The sequence below is a fragment of the Scophthalmus maximus genome, chromosome 1 (assembly GCF_022379125.1).
Source record: "Scophthalmus maximus strain ysfricsl-2021 chromosome 1, ASM2237912v1, whole genome shotgun sequence".
In the NCBI taxonomy this organism is placed as follows: Eukaryota; Metazoa; Chordata; class Actinopteri; order Pleuronectiformes; family Scophthalmidae; genus Scophthalmus; species Scophthalmus maximus.
Window position 1 is genome coordinate 5,569,854 of NC_061515.1, and position 23,920 is coordinate 5,593,773.

General features: G+C 45.3%; 1 protein-coding gene across 2 annotated transcripts; it reads right to left on the reverse strand.

Moving 5' to 3' along the window:
- Nucleotides 1–825: 825 nt before the first annotated feature.
- On the reverse strand, nucleotides 826–12,730 carry si:dkey-33i11.1 (B-cell receptor CD22). 2 transcript variants are annotated; one of them, XM_035644058.2, is made up of 18 exons: nucleotides 10,330–12,730; nucleotides 9,301–9,399; nucleotides 9,022–9,133; nucleotides 8,769–8,914; nucleotides 8,515–8,635; nucleotides 8,292–8,428; nucleotides 7,996–8,118; nucleotides 7,561–7,707; nucleotides 7,150–7,255; nucleotides 6,735–6,898; nucleotides 6,124–6,273; nucleotides 5,789–5,920; nucleotides 4,596–4,677; nucleotides 4,038–4,086; nucleotides 3,719–3,805; nucleotides 3,485–3,618; nucleotides 2,825–2,941; nucleotides 826–2,306 (listed from the first exon to the last, which is right to left on the reverse strand). In XM_035644058.2, exons 1-17 carry the CDS (start codon nucleotides 10,469–10,471, stop codon nucleotides 2,839–2,841), a joined length of 2,034 nt encoding a protein of 677 aa, XP_035499951.2. In that variant the 5' UTR covers nucleotides 10,472–12,730; the 3' UTR covers nucleotides 826–2,306; nucleotides 2,825–2,838. The 2 variants fall into 2 exon arrangements, with proteins under 2 accessions (XP_035499951.2, XP_047192621.1); XM_047336665.1 differs by having other exon boundaries at nucleotides 826–2,367; nucleotides 10,330–12,729.
- Nucleotides 12,731–23,920: the final 11,190 nt, after the last annotated feature.

Here is a 23,920-nt window from a genome sequence, read left to right on the forward strand (position 1 = left end):
ATCTTGACAATAACCTTTATTCTTTTCTTGAAAGAAAATTAAAAAAAATATATATATAACCTACCGTCAAATGACCGGGGATCAAATCGAATAATGGATTCCATTTAAAGAGACGACCTCCAGCAGCCAGCAGAGGTGGGAGTTTGCATTGCAGGGTATAACACAGTATCTTCACACATCCACATTGACACACATAACATATGTTTTTATGCTTATGTCTGAGTCAGCCTGTACTTGCATGTGTGTTGCTGTGTGAGCTGACCAGTCCAGTTTCCTTCATATGGCACCATGACCTGGATGACTGACAATCTTCACAGACATTCAAACAGTTGTGTGAAAGGAATCGTTGAGGGCGTAGTGAAAATAATGCAAACGCCTCATGAAAAACGATTTTGCACTCAGGTCCACTCAGGACATATCCACATGGAGATCATGACCTTCAACCGTGACAAGCCCAGTAAATCAACCATGTGGGACGCTGTGAGGTGCTGGCGCCTCCCAGTGTTTGGTTCAATACCAAGAGGAACAAACACAAATATACACAATGTAGTTTACAGTTTTTTTTTCTAATTTGGTGCTGGCAATTAGAGAAATGAGCGAACTGTATATTTTACGTCTTTCGAGGTTTGGAGGGAGGAGGGGGACTGAAACATTTTGTTCTGCTCTCATAGGAAATTCAAAATAAAATGCACTGAAGCGCAAACACTGTTTCCCCTTAACTATTCTGCTGACAGTCCCCCCACACTTAACGCATCACTAATCTGTCCTCAGTGTTAACTGTTTGGGACCCGCAGAAAAACTACAACACACATTCAAGTTGTGACATTTTCTTTTATTTTGCTTTAGGGTAACAAACTACAATGTGTAATTTTGAAGCGTTCCCGGCGTAGCGTACACTACGTACAGTAAAAATGGAACGACTGATTTAATGAAAGCGAGCTGTGTAAACTGAATAAGTGTTGCAGCATTGGCGTTCAGAACAAGCCTACGTGGAGCATTGTAGAATACAGTGGGGAAACTCATGTCAAATATTGCATATTCTTTGTTGACGTCTGCTTTTCTCCGCTATTGTGTTCAATAACACCCTGTCACTTTTATTGGGGACAATGATGTTTGAATACAAAAGATTATCACTTTCCAGTAGTCGGAGGTTGCAAAGGTTAACGCACATTGTGCCATCTACATATTCTTGAGAGCAAATGTTAGTGTGAAGCATTATTTAAATATGGATATGAATGCAGGTAAAATGGCTATTGGTGTTGATGCTCCCTATTTAGCCTTTCCTTTCATGCATTGACCGCGCATGCAGCTTGTTACAGTGTGAGCGGAACCATCGGCAGCTCAATGTGACACAGGGAGCTGGGTTGTGGATTCGGAGGAGAAACCAAGGACCTGGCGAGCCCTGTCTCCATCCAGGGGGGGCCTCTGTGGACCAAGATCACCGAAGCCGTCTACAAGAAGGGCCAGAGCGGTCCCTAATTTTCTGTGGAGGCTGAGATCCTTCAACATCTGCCGGACGATGATGAGTCTGTGGTGGGCCACATTGCTGTTATGTGCTATGGGGAAGCGGGGGGTTGAGGGTAGAAGACACCGACGGATTCAACATGCTGTCCAAGTCACAGGCTATCTTTGGACAATGTCTCCCACTCACTCCAGGACATGCTGGCTAAGCACAGGAGTACAGTAAGCAAGAGACTTACAGTATTCCACTGATAGGCGCCACCTTGCGCCACATGCCTGTGGTCATCAGACTCCTCCCTCAGACTGTCAGACACTCTGAGTCAATAGCCCCTTACAGACCTATTACTGTTTATCTACACCGGTTTATTGTTATTTCTTGTTAATATTTGCATAGCAATTACCACAAGCTGTTGTGTGTATATATATATATATTGTAGGATAATGCACATAATTTGACATACTTCATATTTATATACTATATTTCTATTTATTATAATTTTAGGGTCTGTATATGTTCATATTTTTGTTTGGAGCAACTGTAACAAAACCACATTCTCCCTGGGAATCAATAAAGTATTCCTTGTTTCTGCTTTTGAACACTTTCACTTCATCAGACAGAATATTGTGGTAAGATTCATAGCAGAGAACCCCTCCTCCCCCCCCCAAAAAAAACAAACAAAACAAAAACGAAGAAAAGACATGCAACACAGTGGCAGGACCCCCGGCCTCGAGTTGCCCTCAGGGTCTGAAGAACCGTGGAGAATCCCGTAACAACACGTCTGACCCAGAACAGCATAAGTCATCTACAGTTCACAAGGAGCCGTCTGTGGTTTCCACAGCCGTCTCTGCACAGATGGAAGCAAAGTGACTGGTTCACAGGAGGACGGATTATGTCTTGTTCAGCAGCTGAGGAGGAAAACAGGAAAAGGGCACCGGAGTTGAACAGGCCAGAACAACAAGAACAGAAACACGAGGGGCCTCAAATTGAACCGAACACAACTGAATGCAAACTGAACGGATGACCGAACAACAGAACACTTTTTTCGCCCCCATTTTTTTTAATTCAACTGTTTAAATTCTTTTCGGTTCTTTGTGCCCACAAGTCAGAGTTGTTGCATCAATGATTCTGTTCATATTTTGTTAATTATTAAGATAAACAGGTCAATTATGAATTGTATCTATTTGTATGGCGTTTTCATCATGGGCACAACTTTGGTGGATTATTGTAAATACTCATTTTGAGCATGAGGGTTATAATGATTATAATAAAGGATATAATAGAGATTTGTGTTAGTGTATATGAAAATTGTATAGGAAACATTTTTAGTCAAGAACACACATAACAGCAAACATCAGGTTGTACCTGTATCCTTCAGTTCAGGGGCCGGGCTGGGGCAGTAAGGCGTAAACAACTTTGGGGGAGTCCTTTGGTTTTCTATCGCCACCTCGTGGCAGGCTGTGGACCTGCACCTGGTCTGCACTGAATCAACATCAACAATGAACAGAAACCACATGAGTTCATCCGGACATCTGACTCAGATTATAGCATAAACAGAGATATTATTTTGTGAGTCAAAACAGGGACCCCGGTTTTATTGGAGTCTCGTAAACAGACGGAGGCGTAAGGAGAGGAGGCGTGAGGCCGACCAACGAGAGGGTGATGACAGCGGATGATGAAAAGAAGAGTGCAAGAGGGAGAGGGGATGAAGAGGCCAGTGTAGCAGTAAAATAAAATTTTGCAAGATGTGAAACCGTAGATTGCTGCCGATGTCAGCAGATCTGTCGGGAACAAATGTGAGCAGACGGGGGATGGAAAAATGACAAAATGTTGCAGAATGAAAAAAAACAGGAGATGGAAGGTGAAACAGTTAGAAAGGGGGATGTAGTTAAGAGGAGAGAAATTGACAGAGATGGTGGAAGATGGTGTGAATCTGTGTGTGTCGTTTTCCCAACCCGTGTTCATCACCTGAAGCTTCGACAGCCCTTTCCTGAATGTTCATGGTTTCATCTCAACTAAAGTTACCTGGACAACCTGGTGTAGTGGACGGTGAAGTGGTTGGGGCCGGGGTTGCAGGTTTCAACTTCTGTGATTGGTGGAGCATCCTTTAGAGGAACGATGGAGGGGTGGGAGCTGTCACTCATGTCCTCAGGCTCTTCCTGCACGCACGCACCCACGCACGCACACACAAGTCAAATTAAAAACTCTGTTAAATTTAGTGCATTTTAAGACTCTTAGTTTGTGTACTGAGTTGCTCACCGGTATGTCAGACATTTTGCCTTTCCTCACTGGGACAGTGTGTTGGGTTGACTCATAGAACATGGTGTCAGCGGTTAATGACGGACGCTGGGGGTCACACATATGCACACACACATACACACACACAAACATGGGAACAAAATAAAGAATTACAATCACACACCACAGACAACTGTCTCATTTAAAGTATTAATTTGGATCATTGTTTAAATATTTTAAATTTATGTATTAAGTGTGATTTTAGCAGCAGGTTAAAGAAGAACTTATGTTGAGTCATTTTGAGATGAATGAAAAAATAATCACACAGTGATTACTGTACCTTGTTTGCTACTTCCACAGACTCCACGTCAACTCTGTGCATGTTCTTACTGTGAAGACGCAGAGGTGATGATCAAACCACAACGTAGTGAACATTTACCACAAATGAGATGTAATCAATGAAGAAAACTGTCCGTAGAATATTCAACAAACTCATATTGAATTTTTAAAAAAAAGCTATAGTGGATGTGGCATTATAAAATATTGCTCCTACAAGAACAAACATGTATTTAATTACTGTATCTAGAAGACCACAGAAATATCCCATTTAGCAGTGAGTACTTTGCAGTGTACAGTGATGCCCTGAAGTTTGTGAGCCCTTTAAAATGTTCTGTATTTCTACATTCATCTAAACCTATACATAACAAATATGAAAAAGCATAATACGAATCAACATTTATCTCAATAAATACTGAAAAAGTATCACGTTTTTGTGTTTCATTTGATTCTTGTTGTGTAGTTTCAGATCTTAGATGAGAAACTGGTCAGCTGTATGTTGGAATATTTAAAATTTTCAGCGGTTCACAAACTCTCCATGGACCACTGTACTTCCTGTCACCTGATCATAATGGCCACAGTGAGAGTGATGAGAGCAGCAGACACGCCCACTGCTGATGCCAAGGCAATGACCTTAAGACGACCTGCCGGAGGGAAGGATAAAAGAGGTTATTTGCCTGACTGGAAGCAAGCAGTGAAAGGAGGAAATGGTGGATGGATGAGAGACAACAGGAGATGAACAAAAATAGAAGTGCAGCCGGTTAAAAGAGAACTGCAGACATAAAAATAGAAAAAGAGAAAGCGCGGAACGGGGGAAAAAAGAGTTGTGCATCATCTTGCAGCTGTCTAGACTCCAGACTTGTGTTTCCACTTGTGATTTCCAAACCCAACTCCACTTCTTCAGCTGTCTAGACTCAAATAGTAGTTTTCCACAACACCTCATCACCTCCTCCTCCTCTGCCCTCATAGTGAGAGGGCTCTACATGACTCACCATGACTCATAGAAAAACAGTCAGGAATCATAAGAGCAAACACAATGAAGACCAGAGCCCGGACCTAATGCTGTGATGGTGACAGGGAGGTTTTATCACTCATTACTTCAAACCAAACACCCGCCTGTGCCATTATCTCACATAATCAGAAACGTTGATGTAAAAATGGGGCAGGGGTGTTTCACTAAGGTTATCAGAGACACGTCATCTCTTCCGTTGCACTCTTGAAAGTGGCAGTGGTTTACTAATGCAGGAGAGATGAACCACTGGAGTGTGAATGTGACTCTGAGTGACACCATCACAACGTTGTATCAAAGCTTCCTCTGCTCTGTCTCATTGGTAGGTTCAAAAACTTTTCAAAGAAAGAAATCCCAGTTTTGTTACTATTGACAAAACAATATAGTAGTTAATATCTCTGCATGTTCAGGGTGTGTATCTATCTGTGTATCTATATATCTATCTATCAATCTATCTATCAATCTATCTATCAATCTATCTATCGATCTTTCTTTCTTTGGAAAATCAAGCCCTCCAACTGCTTGTGCAACTTGAAGTCTCAAGAGATTTTATTCTATCAGAACAACTTAGTCAACATGAGCAGCGATTGTCCCCTTCCAAATCAGTGGGCACCAACAAGTTGGGTTCAAATCCAGCCTGGGACTTTTGCAGCATGTCAACTCCCCAACTTTTCCTGTCTCTCTGTCCACTTTCACCAAATAACTCCTAAACAGGTGCGAGAACTGTCCATACGGTTTGGTTGTACCTCGGACTCGGACAGTGAGGACCGGAGAGCTGTGGGCTCCGATGCGGTTCCTGGCCTCACAGTAGTACTGGCCGCTCTCCCCGGGGCCGACCTCTGAGAAAGTGAAAACAGGACCAGACTTGGAGCCCCATGCTGCATGATGGAGCACAGACAGAGAGAAGATCCACTTAATGTGTCAGATACAGACAGACAATTGACAGATAAATAGAACAGGGGCACAACACACACACACGAGCTGTTACTGACTACAAACATCTTTTACCACAGAGGGAGATCACTGTTGATTATTTTGTAATGTTAACCGTAAGTGGAATCACATTTTTAGCATTGCTAACATTGTACAGAGCCCCCGTCCGGCGCTAAGCGATGCCATGTGAAGTTGTCCACTGCTGGGTTGGCCTGACTGCTGCAGGTCAGGGTCAGAGGTCGGCCAGCGTCCACCACACCGGAGGGACGAGCCAGGACTGAGGTGTTCTTAGGAGGATCTGGAGCCAGAGGGAGGGAAAGAGAGAGACACAGAGACACAGAGGATGTTGAATATATTAATTAAATGGGCTTCAGTATGACACAAACACTTATCAAAGGCACACTTTTACTGTTAGAGCTGAATCTCCAAATCTCCAAAAATGGATCCTCATCGGATTTTAGCGTGATGATTATTATTTTACAAAGACATAGCAAAGGTACAGTTAGATAATCGGTAAGAATGCTCTCTCCAGACATATAGCGGAGCAATATGGGGGAGCAAGTAGGGAGATATGAAGGCAGGGAAAGAAGAACATGTGGCAATGTGTGGAACATTGCCACAGAGTTATATGGCGAAAAAGAACCAAAAGGTATTTGTACTGATAAGAAATATTGGTGTCAGACATTTTCATGCAAACCTGTCACTGATAAAATAAAAAAAAGAAGATAAATCTAAAAGAGTTCCAAACCCACCACTTACAGAGTACGGTGAGTGTCGCCACGAGGGAGGTTTGGTATCCCAATCGGTTTGATGCTGTGCAGTAGTACTGGCCAGCGTGGAGAGCGCGCACCGAGGGGAACGTCAGGTTCTGAAACGTTCCCTTAGCCAACACCTGATCACCTAGAATACGAAACCAAGTGTACCTGCAGGGGAGAGGGCGGTGATGATGACGATGAAGATGATCAAAATCATTTACTCGTTGTGACTCAGCAACCGAGACACTGAGTCCAGGATGTTTTTTTCAATGATCAGATTGAACGCTGGGATTTGTTTAGGTGAAGAGAGATTTTAATATGAATCAATATCTAAACACAAAAGGAAAAAAACAGTCAGTTCAGGCCCGTCATGTGTTTGAAATGTGTTCACTACTTGAGTCCGTGTTGACTCCCCGTACCTGCTGGCAGGAGGGTTCGCGTGGCAGACACAGCTCAGGTTCACCGGTGAGCCCTCTCTGATGTCACCTCGAGGACTCACCAGCACGTGCGTGTTCTTTGGAGAGTCTAATCACACAGACGGAGAGAGGAACAGGGGCATCGTCTCTACGTCATGAACATGCAGCTGAATGGTGGCAGCACTGGATCCCACATGACCTGCAGAGTGGCCGCCGTCTCAAGTGTCATATTTTAAAACCAAACCGTAGACTCAACTATCTTTCATGCTAGAACACGACATATGAAACATGTGCACAGCATCCGGACTTTTTCTTTTTAGGTGTGAAGAAAACTAGGCTTCTAAGCAGGGTCCAGTACAACATGCGACGATGCCGGTGATACTAATGAAAACATGCAATAATGAACACACTCACACGTGACATTGAGCAGCAGCGGGTTGGAGCGGTCCGTTCCCAGCGAGCTGCGCGCGACACAGAAGTACTCTCCTCTGTCCGTGTACTTGAGGCGGGACAGACGCAGCTGAGGCCTGAAACTGTCCGGGATGCTGCCGCTCTCCATGTCTGGAGAGCGGGCCGAGACAAGCGGTGCGGATTAGCACACGTATGACTTAACGGACAAATCAAACACCATCGATGTCATCAACTATGCATAAAATATCTACATGCTGTACATGATTATCTTCTCCAAAAGCCACTGGGATTCTTGGTAAAAACGTCCTTGTCAACAGTTCGTTGGGAAAATATTTGTCTATGGACCTTCATTAGTCCGACCCCCGGGACAGAATCATTAACCTGAACAGTCGGTCTAGTCATCATGTGGTGTATATCAGTAAACAGACCGCACCGTACCTTTGAACCATGCAAAGCTCTCTACAGGCGGAGCTGCATCACTACTGCAGGCCAGGGTGACCGACCCCCCCTCAGTCACCTCCCCTCCAGGAAAGACTGCTATTGAGGTGGAGTGAGGACCGTCTGGAGGTGAAGACCGGGAGAGAAAGGAGCCAGAGAACAGAAGATATGAAGAACAAATGGGTTCAACGAAGCTTCCCTCCTGCCAGCATGATAACATGGCGCGACAGCAGCAGGTATCATGACAAGTAACTTCCTGATTTGGTTTGCTTGACTGGTTGATTGAGGTTACTCACATCCCAGAGCCAGAAGGAGGGAAGGGGACTGTACATTTTGTGGTGGGATCGGTCGACAGGTGTACGCTCCAGCGTGCTGTTGGTCAAAGCGGGTGATGATCATCCATTTCTCATAAGAGCCGAGGTTCAGTCCGTTCCTGTGCACAGAAGGATCATACATCATAGCCGCGGTCTCATTAAAGGTACACTTGCATATGCATTGTGCACGTGAACACTAACACACCTGAGGAGAGCAAGGCTCCTTCCCGGTGCAGCACATCCTGTGGCCTGGCAGCCGACAAACACCGTCTCCCCGAAGCCAAACATGTTGGCCGGCCTGGCTGGATGCACGTGGACCTGGAGGTCTGAAATACACACACACACACACACACACACACTGGGTGAGACCAGTACAGCGCTTTACCTGAACTGTATCCAATCATCACTGTCACAGTGATGAGGTTGTCACAGTAGTTTCTCGCCTTGTATAAATCTTACCTGTCACATCGAGAGTGATGGTGTCGGGGGAGGTCCATCTGCCCAGCGGCTGGTCCGTCTCAAACCGGAAGTGGTACTGGCCCGCATCACTCAGCTTCACACCCCGAATCTGGACCGAACAGCTGGAGTAGCTGCCCCCAATGTAGCTGAAATCCCGGGGCGAAATGATCCCACTTCATTTCTAATTCATCTGGACTTTCAAAAGCATCATTTCATTTGAAAACATCCATCATCATCTCTGTGCTTCTCCTACCGTGTGCGTCCGCGGTATGACAGGCTGATCTGGTCTGTGTCAGTGTGGTGGGTGAACTCCCTGCGGCCCTCCGCAGACACACGGAACCACATGACTCGCCTCACAGTGTGGCCTATAAGACGGGAACAACGTAAGAGGATTTGACCCCAAGAGCTTGGATACATGTTGCACTTTGCATATTAAGGCTTTAGTATTGTTATATGTGAAGTTAAGTCCTCCGAGAGAGGAAATAAAAATAAAAATATGTAGAACAAGAGAGTTCATTCGTTGCTTCTATACCTGACGGGTAGTCATAACGGCAGGGCAGAGTGACAGTTGTTCCTGCCCACACGCAGATCTCCCTCCTGGAGAATGACACACTCCACCTGCTCTGGATACCTGCGCACACACACGCACGCACGCACGCACGCACGCACGCACGCACGCACACACGCACACACACACACAAACACACACACACACACACACAAACACACACACACACACACACACACACGTACACACACGTACACACACGTACACACACACACACACACGTACACACACGTACACACACACACACACACACACACAAATTCAAAACTTTCTAATGCTCCACCTAAAAAAGCATGAAGCGCATGCAAAAGCTCACCAAGCTGAATTACAATGCTTCACTCTTCGTCTTCAAACTTTTTTTTATCATCTACACTGATGTTTATATTTAGGAAAAGCTCAGATTCCAAAATGAATTAGCATCCATTGGCCTTCCATATAAAATGAAATATATACGGTCGTTCAAGGGAACACATATTTGGAAATTAAAAGAAGTGTAAATTTCAAATCGCCTGCAAGTAAAAAAAATTCCTTCCATGTGGCTCCTCAGAGGAGAACTTGTCAAATCACTGTTGCTCTCAGCTCAGAGAGTGACACATAAGATTTAAGCAGTGACAATGAGGCTTGGTGTGCAGCCGTCCGTGGTGTCATCCAGTGCTGCTAACTGCCTGCCTGGCTGACTACCTTGCACAAAAGGCAATCAATACTTATAAATAACCTGAGCGTAAAGGCAAGGGCACCTGGCTACAGAACCCTTTTGTGCACAACGGATCCTATAGGTCAGTCATTTATGTTTTTAAACCAGAACAAGTTGCACGGTATGTTTGACACCCCTTTCATGTGAAAATGTGGAATTAAATACAAATATCACCAACTGATGCGCTCATCTCTCATTCTTTGAAGTAAAAACAAACAAACACATAAAATCTTGTTCATGTAGTTTTGACACCTCGTCATGAAACAAAGTCATAATTTCTGAGAAAGAGTTTTTCTTACCCGGTAAAGCTGTGAGGATGGTGCCCAGAACCAACGCACCTGCCAACATCTCCGCTGACACTCTGTAATGCCACCGGAGCAGGGGAGAGGCACACGGACACAAAGGGCTGGATGACATAACATATATCAGCATGATCACCATCCAGACGACAAAAAATGTGAAGCACCCACCTCTCTAAATATCCCCATTCACCTCAGCCGGTCAAACAGAGAGACTTGCGTGATGTGCGCGACCCCGGACCGTGATGGAGGTGATTGTAAAAGCGATGAGAGTTGCACGGTGATCGGCATCGGGTGGTGTGAGGTGAGCGGAGGGGTGGAGAGGGCAGACGGAGGAGGACGGGGAAGAGGAGGCACGTTACCTTCTCCTCCTCCTCCTCAGCCTCCTACTTCTATTTTCACTTTTTCTCACTTCTCCTTCTGCAGGCCTGTGGCAGTGACGGTACTGTCATGGATTTAACGCCTCTGATTTCCTACATGATGTTACACTGAAAATGTGACTTGTCCTTGTGATTGTGTCACTTTCACAACAGTCATTTTTTTAAATAGACATGGATAAATTAAAATACACCAACGGCCCTCAGTGAATTTTGTTGCCTGGGACCTCTTCTGGTGGTCCGATTGATTGTAAGACTATACATCATAAAAGTAATCAGTGACACAAACCAAAAAAGCCTGAATCTTTGAATAACTTTTTTTTCTCAAATCAAGTGAATTCTTTTAAACCTGCATTAATAGATTTTTTTTGGTGCGATGAAACATTCATATTCCTTGACTGACAAAGCCGTTGCACTGAAAATGATAGCAAAAAGTTGCTTATTTTCAAATGCAGCAGACACAAAGTCATACAGAGTCCTCTTTCTTACCACCTGGCGAATACAAGTCTAATATTCTCTCTCCTTTTAGCTCATTTTTAGTCTCCACCAAAACTCTGGCTCTTCGGCTGCTCCTCCACATCCGGAGCAGAGACGCAAGTGGTTTGTTCGTGTGACCAGAATGTGATCCAACCCAATTTTAATGACACTAATATTAATATTACAAGTGCAGTATCCATTCTTTAGGTATTGATTCAACCACAACCACTGTTACCTCTCACATCACCCATTTGATCCATTGTTCATCGAAAAATATTGATAACTGAAGCTCTGAGGAAATGTTCATCCTTGTCAATATACGTGCGGGATACACGACGTCGTCTCTCTGCTCTGACATTGTCATAACATTGAAACCATCATGATTGACTTGATGCATTAAATCCGCCATGTCTGTCTGGTGAAAAGACGGACGGGTATGGTTCGTTTGAGAAATGACTTTCGGCCTGTTGGCGTACATTCATATACATATATCAAGCAGGCGGACACAGCAGCCCAGATGTCCTCTCATCCACTGCTCTAATTGAGAATTGTTGGCACCGAAATCTACCCGCAACCAGACGTGGGGAGGTTCGAGACCTCTCAGTCAACTGTGTCCACTTAGCCTGATGAGTCTAAATGACTTTAACATCCTACCCTGCCACAATTTGGCCAATAGATGTCAGTTTAGCGTCCCGACGCGGCCAATTGGCTACTTACCCGAGCTTTGACCCAGGAATAATGATGATGTACAGTTTAACATTTCATTCGATCTGTATTCGCGGGCGTCCAAGTGGAGGAAGGAGAAAGAAAGAAAAAAAAGGGGAGTGAACTTTGAGGTTTCAGAGATGATATCTTGATCTACATCTGGAAATGAACACTGACATTTTACTTACTAGCCAACTGATCAAAGATGATGGAAGGGGCAACATGAGGGATCAGTAGTTAGGAAACATACTTGTATATCCGATTTATATCCTGCTAGATGTTAGGTTACGCAAACCTCTCTGGTTGGCCTTCACATGAAAACAACAGAATTATTAGTGGTTTTAATGAGGATAATTTTAATAGTTGCATTTTTATCTGGGTCCTGAAAAGAGTATTTTTCTACTCGAGGTCTGCATTATGTTTCGTGGGGAAAATGAGCTCGACTTTGAACTGCAGCCCTAATAAGGAACAGAAATTCTGGTTGGGCAAGTTACTTTCAAAATATAATCAAAATCCTCAGGATATGAGGTTAAATGAACAATATATTCCAGTTCACAGATTGCTAGGTTGGATTATGGGTTGAGACCCAAAATCGTTCGCAGGCCCTCCTTCTATAGCGGGTTTCCACATGACAAGAACTCTCGTATGATTTAATGATCCTGGATCTCAGGGGGGGGAAAAAAAAAGTCATTTTGGTCCCCGGCTGAAAAGTTTTAAGAACCTATACTGTTTTTTTTCCCCCTCCAAATACTGTCTGTGCCACGCAGAGTACGACGAGTGGTGGGCTTTGAGCTTAACCTGTAACCACAGAATGACTTCAAAAGGATCACGGCACACTAATAGGTCAAAGCCTGATGTAATCTTAATGGAAAGCAGACCGGACTAAACGAATGAAGAGAAACAGATGGACAGAGCTAGATTAAGTGTGACTGACCACAAACAGAGAGGGTGAGAGGGGGAGGAATGAGAAAGTTTGAGGGGAAAGGTAGGAGAGAGAGCCGGGGGGGGGGGGGTTGGGGGGGGGGGGGGGGGCGCAAAAACATGATGAGGTAAGGTTGCCAAGGAGGAAAGAATGGAAAGGAAAAGGAGGAATAAATAAGAAAATGTTTTAAAAGTAGACAAGTGTTTTATCTGCCAGGGGAATGGAAAAAAAAAATGTTTGGCGAAAAATGACAAATGTATGACAGCGTATCCAACCTTACGATAGGGAAGGTATCCATCCACTGACCGCAGCCTTCAGGCCAGATGAAGTGTGACCGTCTGGTGGTCAGACTGGACCTGAAGATTTTCCGCCGTTGCAAAACACTTCCTGCCTGCTGTTTTCGTGTAATGTGACCGCTCGCAGTTCGCTCCCCTGCCATACTTTAAGTTGTACAATATGTTATTTCTGTGTTATTCCTTATGCCCACAGATTAGACTCTTGGCTCTTCGGGCCCTCCAGCCTTGGACGGACTCCACATAAGCAAATAACGATTTGACTGTCCAACATGTGTTAGTCTTCAAACTGAGTGGTGCTCTCCATGGGGGAAGTCTGGGCAGGGATGACGATGATCAGAGCTACAATCATATCTGACAAGGTGATATGTCGTTCCCTGTGCTGTGTTTCAGGAACTCCGCGTGATGACTTGATGAGCAGGACGTTTGCCAACGAATCACAGAGACCAATTGGGAGTCAAACGAAAGAAAATGAAGGGAAACAAGGGGAGAAAAGAAAGAGTTTGTTCCTGGTTCAGCGGTTACATCTTACCGATTTGAAACACACAGTGTTTAGCCACTTAGACACTTGACTTTCATAAATAGGCCAAACCAAACACTTGATGAATTTTTTAAACTCCTAAATCTTCGAACCTTATTGCAGCACTATTAAATTTACCCTGGTTTTGCTCATTCCTGTCCCATTCACAAACTCGGCTGCGGGGTCGGATTTCTGCTCCTCGTCTGCCAGAGACCTGTCTGTGGCTGCTGTGGTATTTCACGCTGGATGAGTCATGTCTGGTGGTTATTATGGGCAGGCGGTTGACAAACCCCCCCTCCCCCCGTCTCTCACCCCGTCTAGTGGCAGCCGGAAAAATTGCATCTTTTTTTTGAGGCTCACCCAACCAAGCTGACTTAGATCAGTTTTTCATTTAACCAGTCCAGTGTAGATGAATTGAGTACACATGTTTGGTTTGGGGGGGAAAGAGTAGATATTTTCACTTCATGTCTGGTTGTCCGTTGCCATTCTATCATTTATAAGTTAGAGGTATTTTTGCAGTAGTGTTGTGGCAGGGAGCAGAAAAAAAGCAGCGTGACTTTAACTCAAGTGAATTTTAAAGTTATTGAAAAAACAGCAAATCATTAAACCTCATCTCTGTATCTCAGACATCTGATTTAAGAGTCATGCTGGAGCTGTGAGGCGCCGGAGGTGTGTTATCCATTGTGTCGATTTGAATTCTGAAGAAGTGCCCCTCTTTTACCAAACTGAAGTATTATGTTCCCTATTGATACGTGAAAAAACAACCCTCCACCCTGTGTAACCTGACTGGTTAACCACAAAACAATACAAAAGTCAAATCAAAATGTCCCTTGGCATAGCAATGAATACGTTCAGCTCTTTGCCAGCGCACCAAATGACGGCCACATGGTAACGTGGAGAAGGACAGGGTGGTGGATGGGAGCAAACGACGTCTTCATCTCTGACACCGAGAGCCCCGGGTCATGCTCTGGTGCCGGCCAGTGAGCAGTGTTTCCTTCCGTTGGAAGGAAGAGTTCAACTTTTGGGAAACAGGCTTATTTATGTTCTCGCAAGATCAACAGAGCTGCCATGTCTCTGTAAATACGAGGCCACTGCGAGCAGGCGGCTGGCCGAGCATTGCATAAAGACGGGGGGGGGGGGGGGGGGGGAACAGTTAACCTGGCTCTGTCCAAAGGTAACAAAACCCTAGGAGCACCTCCACAGCTCACTTATTGACATTTTATGGCCTTCGCTCGTAATCGCTCTGGAGTCTTGTTGTCACTCTGAGGTTGCCAGTCAAAAAGTGCCAAGCCCAGAAAAATTTGTTTGGCCCATAATTCCTACGAAACCGCAAAGTGCTGTTTTTACATCTTGCCTTTTGTTTGGAATAAAAGCAAAGAGACAGAGTGTGCTAGTCAGTGGACTGTTTACCTGCGTTTCCAGTGTCCGGGCTAAACTCACTGGCGTCCGACTGCAGCTTTTTACCGTTCAGAGAGGAGACTGGTACCAATCGTCTCATCGAAACTCTCGGCAAGAGAGCAAAACATTTCACCCGGGTTTTTTTTGGAAAACTTTTGCTTTAATATTTAAAGGGGCAGTGCGCGATTTTGGAGAGAGCTTGTTTCTCTCTTTGTCGTTGTTGTGATTTTACTGCTCCGGGCCGGGACTCGACACGGCGACTCCGGGACGTGTCGAAGAGCGATGTTTACAAACGGCACTCGCAGTGTTGTGTGGTGCGGCCCGCACCATTTTTTGTTTTTGATTTACAGACCTGGGCTCAGTCGAAAATTTTCCGATTTTTTTTCCGGCACGCGGATGGTGAGGAAATATCTGCTGATTTTTACAAAACGTGCGTTGCTTTAGAATCGCTTACTGCTCCTTTAACTATGAAAACAAAAAAAAAATCTTTCCCCACCTTTGAAGAAAAATAATTGAAAAACTGAACAGTGGCACTAAACATTCAAATGCTGTAATTATGTAATCCACTTATCATATCATATCAACATCTGTGTTAGGCAACTGAGACAATGATCTTCCAGGCCAGTTACACACACATTAAACTGTTTGTCACCGAGCGGCTCCTGTGCAGTCGATCACTCTGACAGGGGATGTGAGGAGAAGAAGAGCACACCTTGTTCACTTCCTCTGTCCAGAGTTTCCCAGCTGGGAATTTTGGTCTCAGTCTGCAGTGGCACAAACTTTCTGCCGAGAGCCAAGCTCGCTCTCTCTCTCTCTCTCTCTCTCTCTCTCTCTCTCTCTCTCTCTCTCTCTCTCTCTCTCTCTCTCTCTCTCTCTCTCTCTCTGTCTGTCTGTCTCTGTCTGTCTCTCAGTATTTCTTGTGTGTTCGAATATGAGTAAAAGCCATTTCCTGGCCGAGACTGAGAGAGAACATGTGTGTCTCCTGTATGTGTATGAGAGAGAGAGACAGTGTGTGGGAGTCTGTGTGCATGTGTGTGTCTGTGCGTGTGCGTGTGATGGCTTTACCATGTGCAGAGTCCCTCTATGGGACTGAATGAAGTCGGATATGAAGGAACCTGTCAGGTCTGGGCTACTGTCGGAAACCCTCCTTCTGTTACCTCCTCCTCCTCCGCCTCCTCCTCCTCCGCCTCCTCTCCCTGCTCTTCGTCTTCAGTCCACATTTTACATCTGAGCATTATACAGGAAATGCAGGTTAAATTATTGAGTTACATTGACATAAACAGTTACACTGTTTGATTTAGCAAATGGGAAAAGCAAATATTAAAAAAAAAAATTGCAGTTTTGTCACACCGACTGCGGTTTCAACATTTATATTACTGCTGTTTTGTTTAACAATAACTAAATGAACTGATTTCCTCAAGTCGGTCCATAAATCAGACGATTGCAAAGTCCATTTATTGTAATATTTATCATAGTATCTATTGTTTTTGGAAAAGTGACAAAAACAAAACAAACCAGTGTTAAATAAATGTAATGTTGTGTCTTTCACTTGATTTGTAAGTTTCTTTGTTGGTGAAACTCTAATAAAAGAACGATTCCTAAACAATGAAGCTACTGTGTTAAATGTGGATGAATGTGGATGAGAAACAGACTTTTTGTCAAATGAACAATCGGCTTTTTGGCAGTTCACACGCTTCACTTAGACCCAAATAGCTGTAAACACCCTGTAAATACTCCAGGGACTTTTGTTTTCCTGGGTTCCATTTGATGCCACTTTGTATGTCAGGATTGAAAACACATTATCACCGGCCCCAAAGATGAAATGTTAAAATAAATATGAATATGCTGTGTCCCACTGGTAATTATTGTTCTTTTGCAGCCTTGGGGACAATTGGACTTGTTGCACAAGGACTATTTGAATGGTGTGGTGTTTTTATTTTTATTTTCTTTAGCCCCTTTTTGAACCTTAATGTGTTTAGAGGTCGTGTCAAGGAAGAGTAGATTCAGATCTATGTCGTGGATTCGACCATGTCATTGACTGGATTGTAAAAGTAGAACTTATTTACCTTAAAGAATTTGAAAAAAGAAGCCCTCGATATAGCAGATAGAAAAGTTAGACTAGAAACTTTGGGGTTGCACAGAGGGGGAGCGGTCAGATTTGGAGAGTGTCCAGTCCTGCCCTGGCAGTCTTCCGGCTACGCCCCTGGTTTCACGTCGTCCACATGGAACAAGCTCAGTCCAGCACTTTCCTCCCAACCCCGATCCTAACCTTAACCCAAACCCTGTAATTAGTTTTTTTTTTCTTCTTTAGAGAGCGAAAACGGTCCACGCAAGTCATTTTCTGGTAATTGACTGCAAGTAGAGTTTAAATGGTCACAGACACACATGCGCACAGACACACGTGTGGCCTGCATGCAAGCGCACACACACGAAAAACACACACACACACACACACACTCCGTCACATACACACAGTGGTCGTGCAGCTGCGGCGCGTGTGATAATGAGACAATCCTTGGAGGGACTCATCTGGACTGTGTTATATCATCTCCCTGGAAACGGTCCACGGCTCTAAAATAGAGTGTTTTTGCTCCCAGTCAGCTGCAGCATGATGTCATCCAATATAATTCCTACAATCAAGCGGGGGGGGGGGGGATATTTGATGACATGTGAATGTGCAAAGAACAGTGGTTTCTTTAAATATGGAGATTCTTGTGGCGTAGACTAATTCGGAGCTCTGTCTGCAGCTAATGTTTGTCTAAACAGAGACTTGCCCTCAACAGAAAAAACTTGTTGCCGGAGCCGCTGCACCTGTCTCTTATTTTCCCAAGCGGATGAACAGTTTTAAAGAAGGGAAAAAAAAAAGGGCTTGTGTTTTTAATATCATACATGCATTGTTTATTTTTGTATTATTATTTTTCTGCTCCTGCGCCTTTTCTATATATATATTTTGAGAGAGAGCAAAAACACTACAACATACTGTATGCACATGAAAAGCTGTGCCTCGGTCGGGTGTTTCGCAGGGTCTTCCAGGTGTTCCACTCTTCTAATGAGTTTCACCGAGCTACTGACTTCACAGCACTCACTAGGTGTTTCCCTGTCCCCCGCTGTGGCTTGTGTTACTAACTCCACATCTGGATGGGGCAGTTTTACAGTACATTTGCCGTTTCACAGTAGAGCCATATGCAGACAAAACACGGATAATTGCAGACATGGCAGAGAGACGTTCACACTGGGCCTTCATTTTGACCTGTTGGTCACTTTTTATAATTCCTTTTGTGGTCACTCACAAGGTTGGTTTGTATAAGTTTAGAGGTCAGAATAAAGAGGCTCTTCCATAGCAACCGTCACTCTTGTCACCTTTTTTTTTTGGGGGGGGGGGTTGCCTGAGAGGATGTGAGTCAATATGTATGTGAGCGTGACCGTGTCACTCTTGCCTTGAAAGAGCCTCAGATTGGACGGCTTTGGCCTGTTTCCCAAGCTAAAGCTTTATTAAAGGCTGCATCTGTGTGCGTGTGCGTGTGCGTGTGCGCGTGCGTGTGCGCGCGCGGTTTACTAGCCGGCTGCGGTGGTTCTCAGGGGACAGCCCTCTCCAGCTGCTGCTTTACAAGACTGTAACATCAAACACACACATAACACACGTACACACTTAACACAAAGGTTTGACTTCACACATCTTTGACTTCAACGCTCAGCGTCCCTTAACAAGTTCATCAAATGAACTCTTCTCCTCACTTCTCCCGCTCCCAACATACCACCGATCTTTACTCTCGCACCTCCTGCCGTCGCTGCCTTCACAGTAAAATACACATACTGCAAAAATACGCATACTGTACACAACTACTCCAACTCAAACGACCACATGTCCCCATTGTCCTCTCCCTGGGAAAAAGGACAATGGCCCACAGGAGCAGGAGTAACCGGACCCTCCGCGGCCACAGTCAAGGTTGTGGAACGGTCAGGGCTTGGTTAGTTTCAGGCACAAAAGCTATTTGGTTAAATAGAGGGAAAAGATCGCGGTTTGGAAGAAGTAGGTCATGTTTACGATAATAAACAGTGTTGTGGAAAAGTCTTGAATCAAAGAAAACAATTTCGGTTGTTCCACTGGTTTCAGGGAGACAAAGAGCCTGCGAAAGTCCTGCGCTCCGTGGAACCCATCCATCCCCGTCCTCCTCTTTGTTGCTCTATATCCTACGTCACCTGACTTCCTCCGTTGCTCCTGCTGTAAATATTGTCAACGCTACATGTCGCCCAACAATAAAACATCACTGCAGGTCATAGTAAGCTGCTTAAAGACAAAAGACTTTATTTTGCACTCTAATACACTGTGTATGGCAATATCGTAGGTTGGATATGCAAAACTATAAAATATCCATATCCAATATCAGCTCAAAAAGTCTAATTTCGACAGTGACCGTGACCTCGGACTTAACTGGAGCAGGACAAGCAAACCAACAAAGAAGAAAAACAACTCCTCTGCTGACCAATTATTTCAGTTTCCTCAAGGTCTGGTCTGTGAAAGTTGCTCCACTGCTGTTCCACAGTAGTACAGTCATAAAATTCAATATGATGTATAAAATATTTGTGCTTGCCCTGCCAGTACGAGTGCTTTTGCACTCTGAATTCTTTTGTATTGTATCTCCACTTTTCCACGGTAAAAGTTTTTGGGAAAATAAATTGGATATCTCAAAAGCAGCGCTTTTGCAAATCTGGGTGGTACCACAGCGTGTCACTGTACCTGCCACAGGTATCGGCTTACAGTATATGTCACCGCAGGGAAATTAGTATTAACTCGCGTATTGTCAAAGGGGTTACCTTGGGGTCTTTATGCTAAGCTACGCTAACTGCGCTGCCTCTAACTTAGTATATCAATCACGCAGCCATGAGCGTTCCAACTCTTGGCCAGAGAGAAGTTCGGCGTATTTGTCAAAATGTCAAACTGTTACTTTAAGCTTCCCTCCCTCTGTGGTTGGGGATTTAATTATTTACGAGTCCATTAGCGAACTGGGTGAAATGATTTTTCCTGTCCCGGGAGGATTTGTGACACAGATTGTGATTCCAGCAGGTGAATTCTTAAATGCGAATTTTTTGCGCATAGACGATTACGTTTGTCTTGACTTAACGTTTGTGACTTTTTTGGATCTTTTTAAATCCCTTTTTATCCTCTTAATGCTTCTTTGAACACATGTTGACTGCCTGTTCTTTGTTGAAGCCTGTCACAGTTTCTCAATTCCTCTATTCCTCGACGAGAACTGTCGGACATTGTACCACAACATGTAAAGTTATTTGTTTCTCGAAGAGAGCAGACTGATTGATTCTTTGTTGAGATTCAGACGGTCAAAAGCCAACCGCGTTCGGATCCTTTTTTCGCCTTGTGTCTATTCCAGCGGGCTCGGACGCAGCCAACTGCTGCATTCGAGTGTAAGTTCTGGAAGCGGTCGGAGTCAAGCAGCCAGAGCGGAGCCTGGCTACGGGGATAACACATACAGTCCAGCGGCAGAAGAACACGAGCGGCCGGCAGAGATGGTGGCAGAAGATAAAGCAAGTGAGCTGAAGCGATTGAGGGAGTTGAAAAGAACGAAGGCAGGGGGAGGGAGAGAGGTGAGGCGCTGAGTGAGTCGGGTGGGCAAAGCGCTCCCGCCACCTCATTAGCGGCGATGACATCACCGCGGATTTCTCTTTCGGCCTGCGACTACCGCTCGTCCCCTCGTCGGTGACGGGAGGGGCAGAGAGCTGCTACCGCGCCGAGTCTTTGACGGCAGAGTCCGGGGAGCTGCTTTTTTTGTCGTCGATGACCCTGAGCGAGTGAAAAGGAGGCCGGATGGGCTCCGCGCGCAAGAAGCCTCCTTTGAGCCGAGCGATCGCGGCTCAGAGATTTTTCTGAAAATCAGAGTTGCTCCCCTTCACGACCGGCCCGTAGATCAGCTGCAGCTGTCCGTGGTCTGCCGATGTCGAGACGTAACAGAGCCTTTAACGGCTCCTCCTGAGGACAAGGCTCACGCCGATGCCCACAGAGAGCTTTCAAAGTTGTTCACGCCGCAACAAAGCCAATATCGCACAGGTGACCAGCAGCGCTTCCAAACTGTGCACCAAGTCAAGGGGGCCCTCTCTCTCCAGAAGAGAAGAGTCTGAAGTGCTGCTTAGAGTTTGACTGGCCGCAGAAAAGTGAAGAGCATCTTTTTTACTTAAATGAACCAGACCCTTCACCTACACCCTCATTTAGTCCATTTTGCACACGATCAAAATATTTTTTGCATGAAACTAAATGCATATATATCATTAACATCCAAAGACAAATTTATATTTGTGCATAAGGTGTGTAGAGGGTGCTATGGCTGTGGAGCCTACACCTTAGCTAATGTACACCTCCTAAAATATGGAACTACATCATGGAGCTGTAGTGGATTTATGGAGCCATCACATGGAGGCTGAAGAGCTGCAACCACTCAGTTTTGGCTGTTTATGTAATGTATAATAGTCAATTATTTTCATCATCGAAGGAGTGTTGACTGCAGCCTTTCATTGCGTCCACATGTCCTGACTCCAGCCTCAGGTCCAGACTGTCCCAGACTACAGTTATAGTCCTGTCCATTCAAAATAATCCTCCGGTTCATCCTAACAACAGAGATATAGACTGGTTGATCAACCATATCAGGTTTTCCATAACCATGCGTGTGCCACAGATCCACATCCCTTTGTTTCTCCTGCCCGTAGATTTCTACCAGAGGTGAGATGGATTTTTAAGTAATGAACTTCAGCATCAGTTGGCCCAGTGGAGCCGATACAGCGAGTGGCCAGTGGCTGTTTGTGCGACTATACTCATCGCAGGTGTGACTGTCAAGACACCGAGCATCTGCTTGAGAATAACGCACTCCAACGTTAAACGGCAAGCCGCAGAAGAAAAGAAGCAATTACAGTGAACACCAGATAATGGATTGGAAACAGACCTTCATCCCTCAGAGTTTCTTTTATTGCCCCGATGTGTTCACAAATGCTGCGAGATTCAACCAAACGAGCAGAGGCACCCTCATGCGGCACGGCTCCGATGTCTGCCGACAGCCTTCAGACGCACTCAGACACAGCGAGATACAAGTCACACAGACTTTTTAATTTCCCGGCATTTGTTTCATTGTTTTACGGCGCTGTGAGGGATGTCGAATCAAACAATAGCTTTTTTTTTTTTTACTGTGTGCTTGAACCCAGTGCACCACGAGCGTGTTTGTGAGAAACTCTATCATAAAAAATAAAAAAACGGGATATGAACGGAAAAAAACCCGAAACGAGCGCGAGCACAGTTTCAACTGATGTCTTCCAGTTGTGTGACCTCTCTTTCCTCCTCCGTCTTTTTTCTATCTCTCTGCCTCTCTCGGTTTAATAAGGCCAGCTGTAGAGTCTGGCTCTCCTGGGAAGCACAGCAGAGTGTGGCTCGAGCTGAGGCTGAATGAGGCTGCAATTGGTGGTGGTGGGGGTGCGAGTTGGGGGGGGGGGGGGGGGGGGGGGGCCGAGCACTTCCGACCATTTTCCCCATGCGATACACCATGCAGTCTGGAGCTTTGGCAGGCTGCCGCCACCTCTCTGCCTTTCTACTCCTTCCCCTCCCACCTTCATTTCCTTCCCTTCCATCCCACTTTTCTTCCGCTGTCTCGAGACCACTGCCTCCGTCCTATTTTCCCCCTCTTGCTTTCCACCATCCCTCCTTGTTTTCTTCCTTTTCCTACCTCCTTCCCACTGCCCTCCTTTCTGTGCTCACTGGTGAGGAAAGCAGACAATTACTTTTGGTAATGACCCTCTCCAGACGTCTGCTAGTTGGCACCACAACAAGTCCAGAACCCCCCCCCCCCCCCTTCTGTCACTTTTCAAAAACGACTGTCCAAGGACTACGATAAATAGCGCAGCTCCTTGGAGTCTCTCTCCCCCTCTAGACGCCTGCTCTGTGGTACCGTATCAGGTCCAGACCTGCTTCCGAGTTTTGACAGGTCCCTGACCCGCGCCAGAGCAGTTCAGCTTGGTCGGGACTGTGTGTGTGTGTGTGTGTGTGTGTGTGTGTGTGTGTGTGTGTGTGTGCATGTGCGTGTGCGTGTGCACATGACGCTCAGCCTGGCTCAGTTGGTGGGTGTTTTTCATCAGACTGATGAATAATAGGTCTGAGTTGAGAGAAGAGTATCGAGCGAGAAGAGAAGAGGAGGAGAAAGGAGAGAGGGGGGGAGAGGGGAGGGGTAATGACTATCAGATGGTGTTCTACTACTGTGCTGCCGCCGCCGCCGCCGCCACCGCTGCCGCTGCTGCTGTCTTTAAAGGAGAACGCCACTCAATTTAGAAATTCACATATGCGATTATTATTCTCTGGAACTGTGCAAACAGCCTTCATGAAAGGGAGCGGCCCGGTCCAAAAGTGGGATGAGAGAAAGCGGAAAGTCCAATGTGTGTCTGACATGGTGCAAGTTGTCGGCACACAGGAGGAAGAACCTGCCAGACCCACAGATGGGTTACAGGAGGCCCAGCTCCCGATGGACTGATTTTCATATATATTACCAATATTTCTACATTACCAAAGGATCTCGTGACTTCTATGTGGAAGGGGGTTCCTCATAGTGATAAACCCAGGATCGTCTGACAGTTCCCCTCACCACTACAGAGCTTTTTTTAAGCGGCCACCAGAAAGCTTTTTGTATTCTGGTCCCAAACCCTCTCTTCCCTTTTTTCTCTGAGGCTGTTGTTCATACCAATGTACCAGGTCAGATTCACCGAACGATCATCAATTGGCAAAATCAAGATCCCTAGAACTTTCCATACAAGGCTTTCTTCTAGATGACAGACAAACGCATGAGCGGTGTAGCAGTGTCAGCAGGCTCGTGGTGTAAGGACGCGTGTATTGACACCGGTCATTGACAGCAGAGCA

Bases quoted from the DNA above. Each gene is read 5' to 3' on its own strand.
- si:dkey-33i11.1 (XM_035644058.2), bottom strand. From the start codon at position 10,471: ATGGTGATCATGCTGATATATGTTATGTCATCCAGCCCTTTGTGTCCG. The intron at 8,636-8,768 runs GTAAGATTTATA...TGTGTATTTCAG, and splicing joins CATCACTCTCGATGTGACAG to ACCTCCAGGTCCACGTGCAT. The intron at 7,256-7,560 runs GTGAGTGTGTTC...CTGTGTGATTAG, and splicing joins GCTGCTGCTCAATGTCACGT to ACTCTCCAAAGAACACGCAC.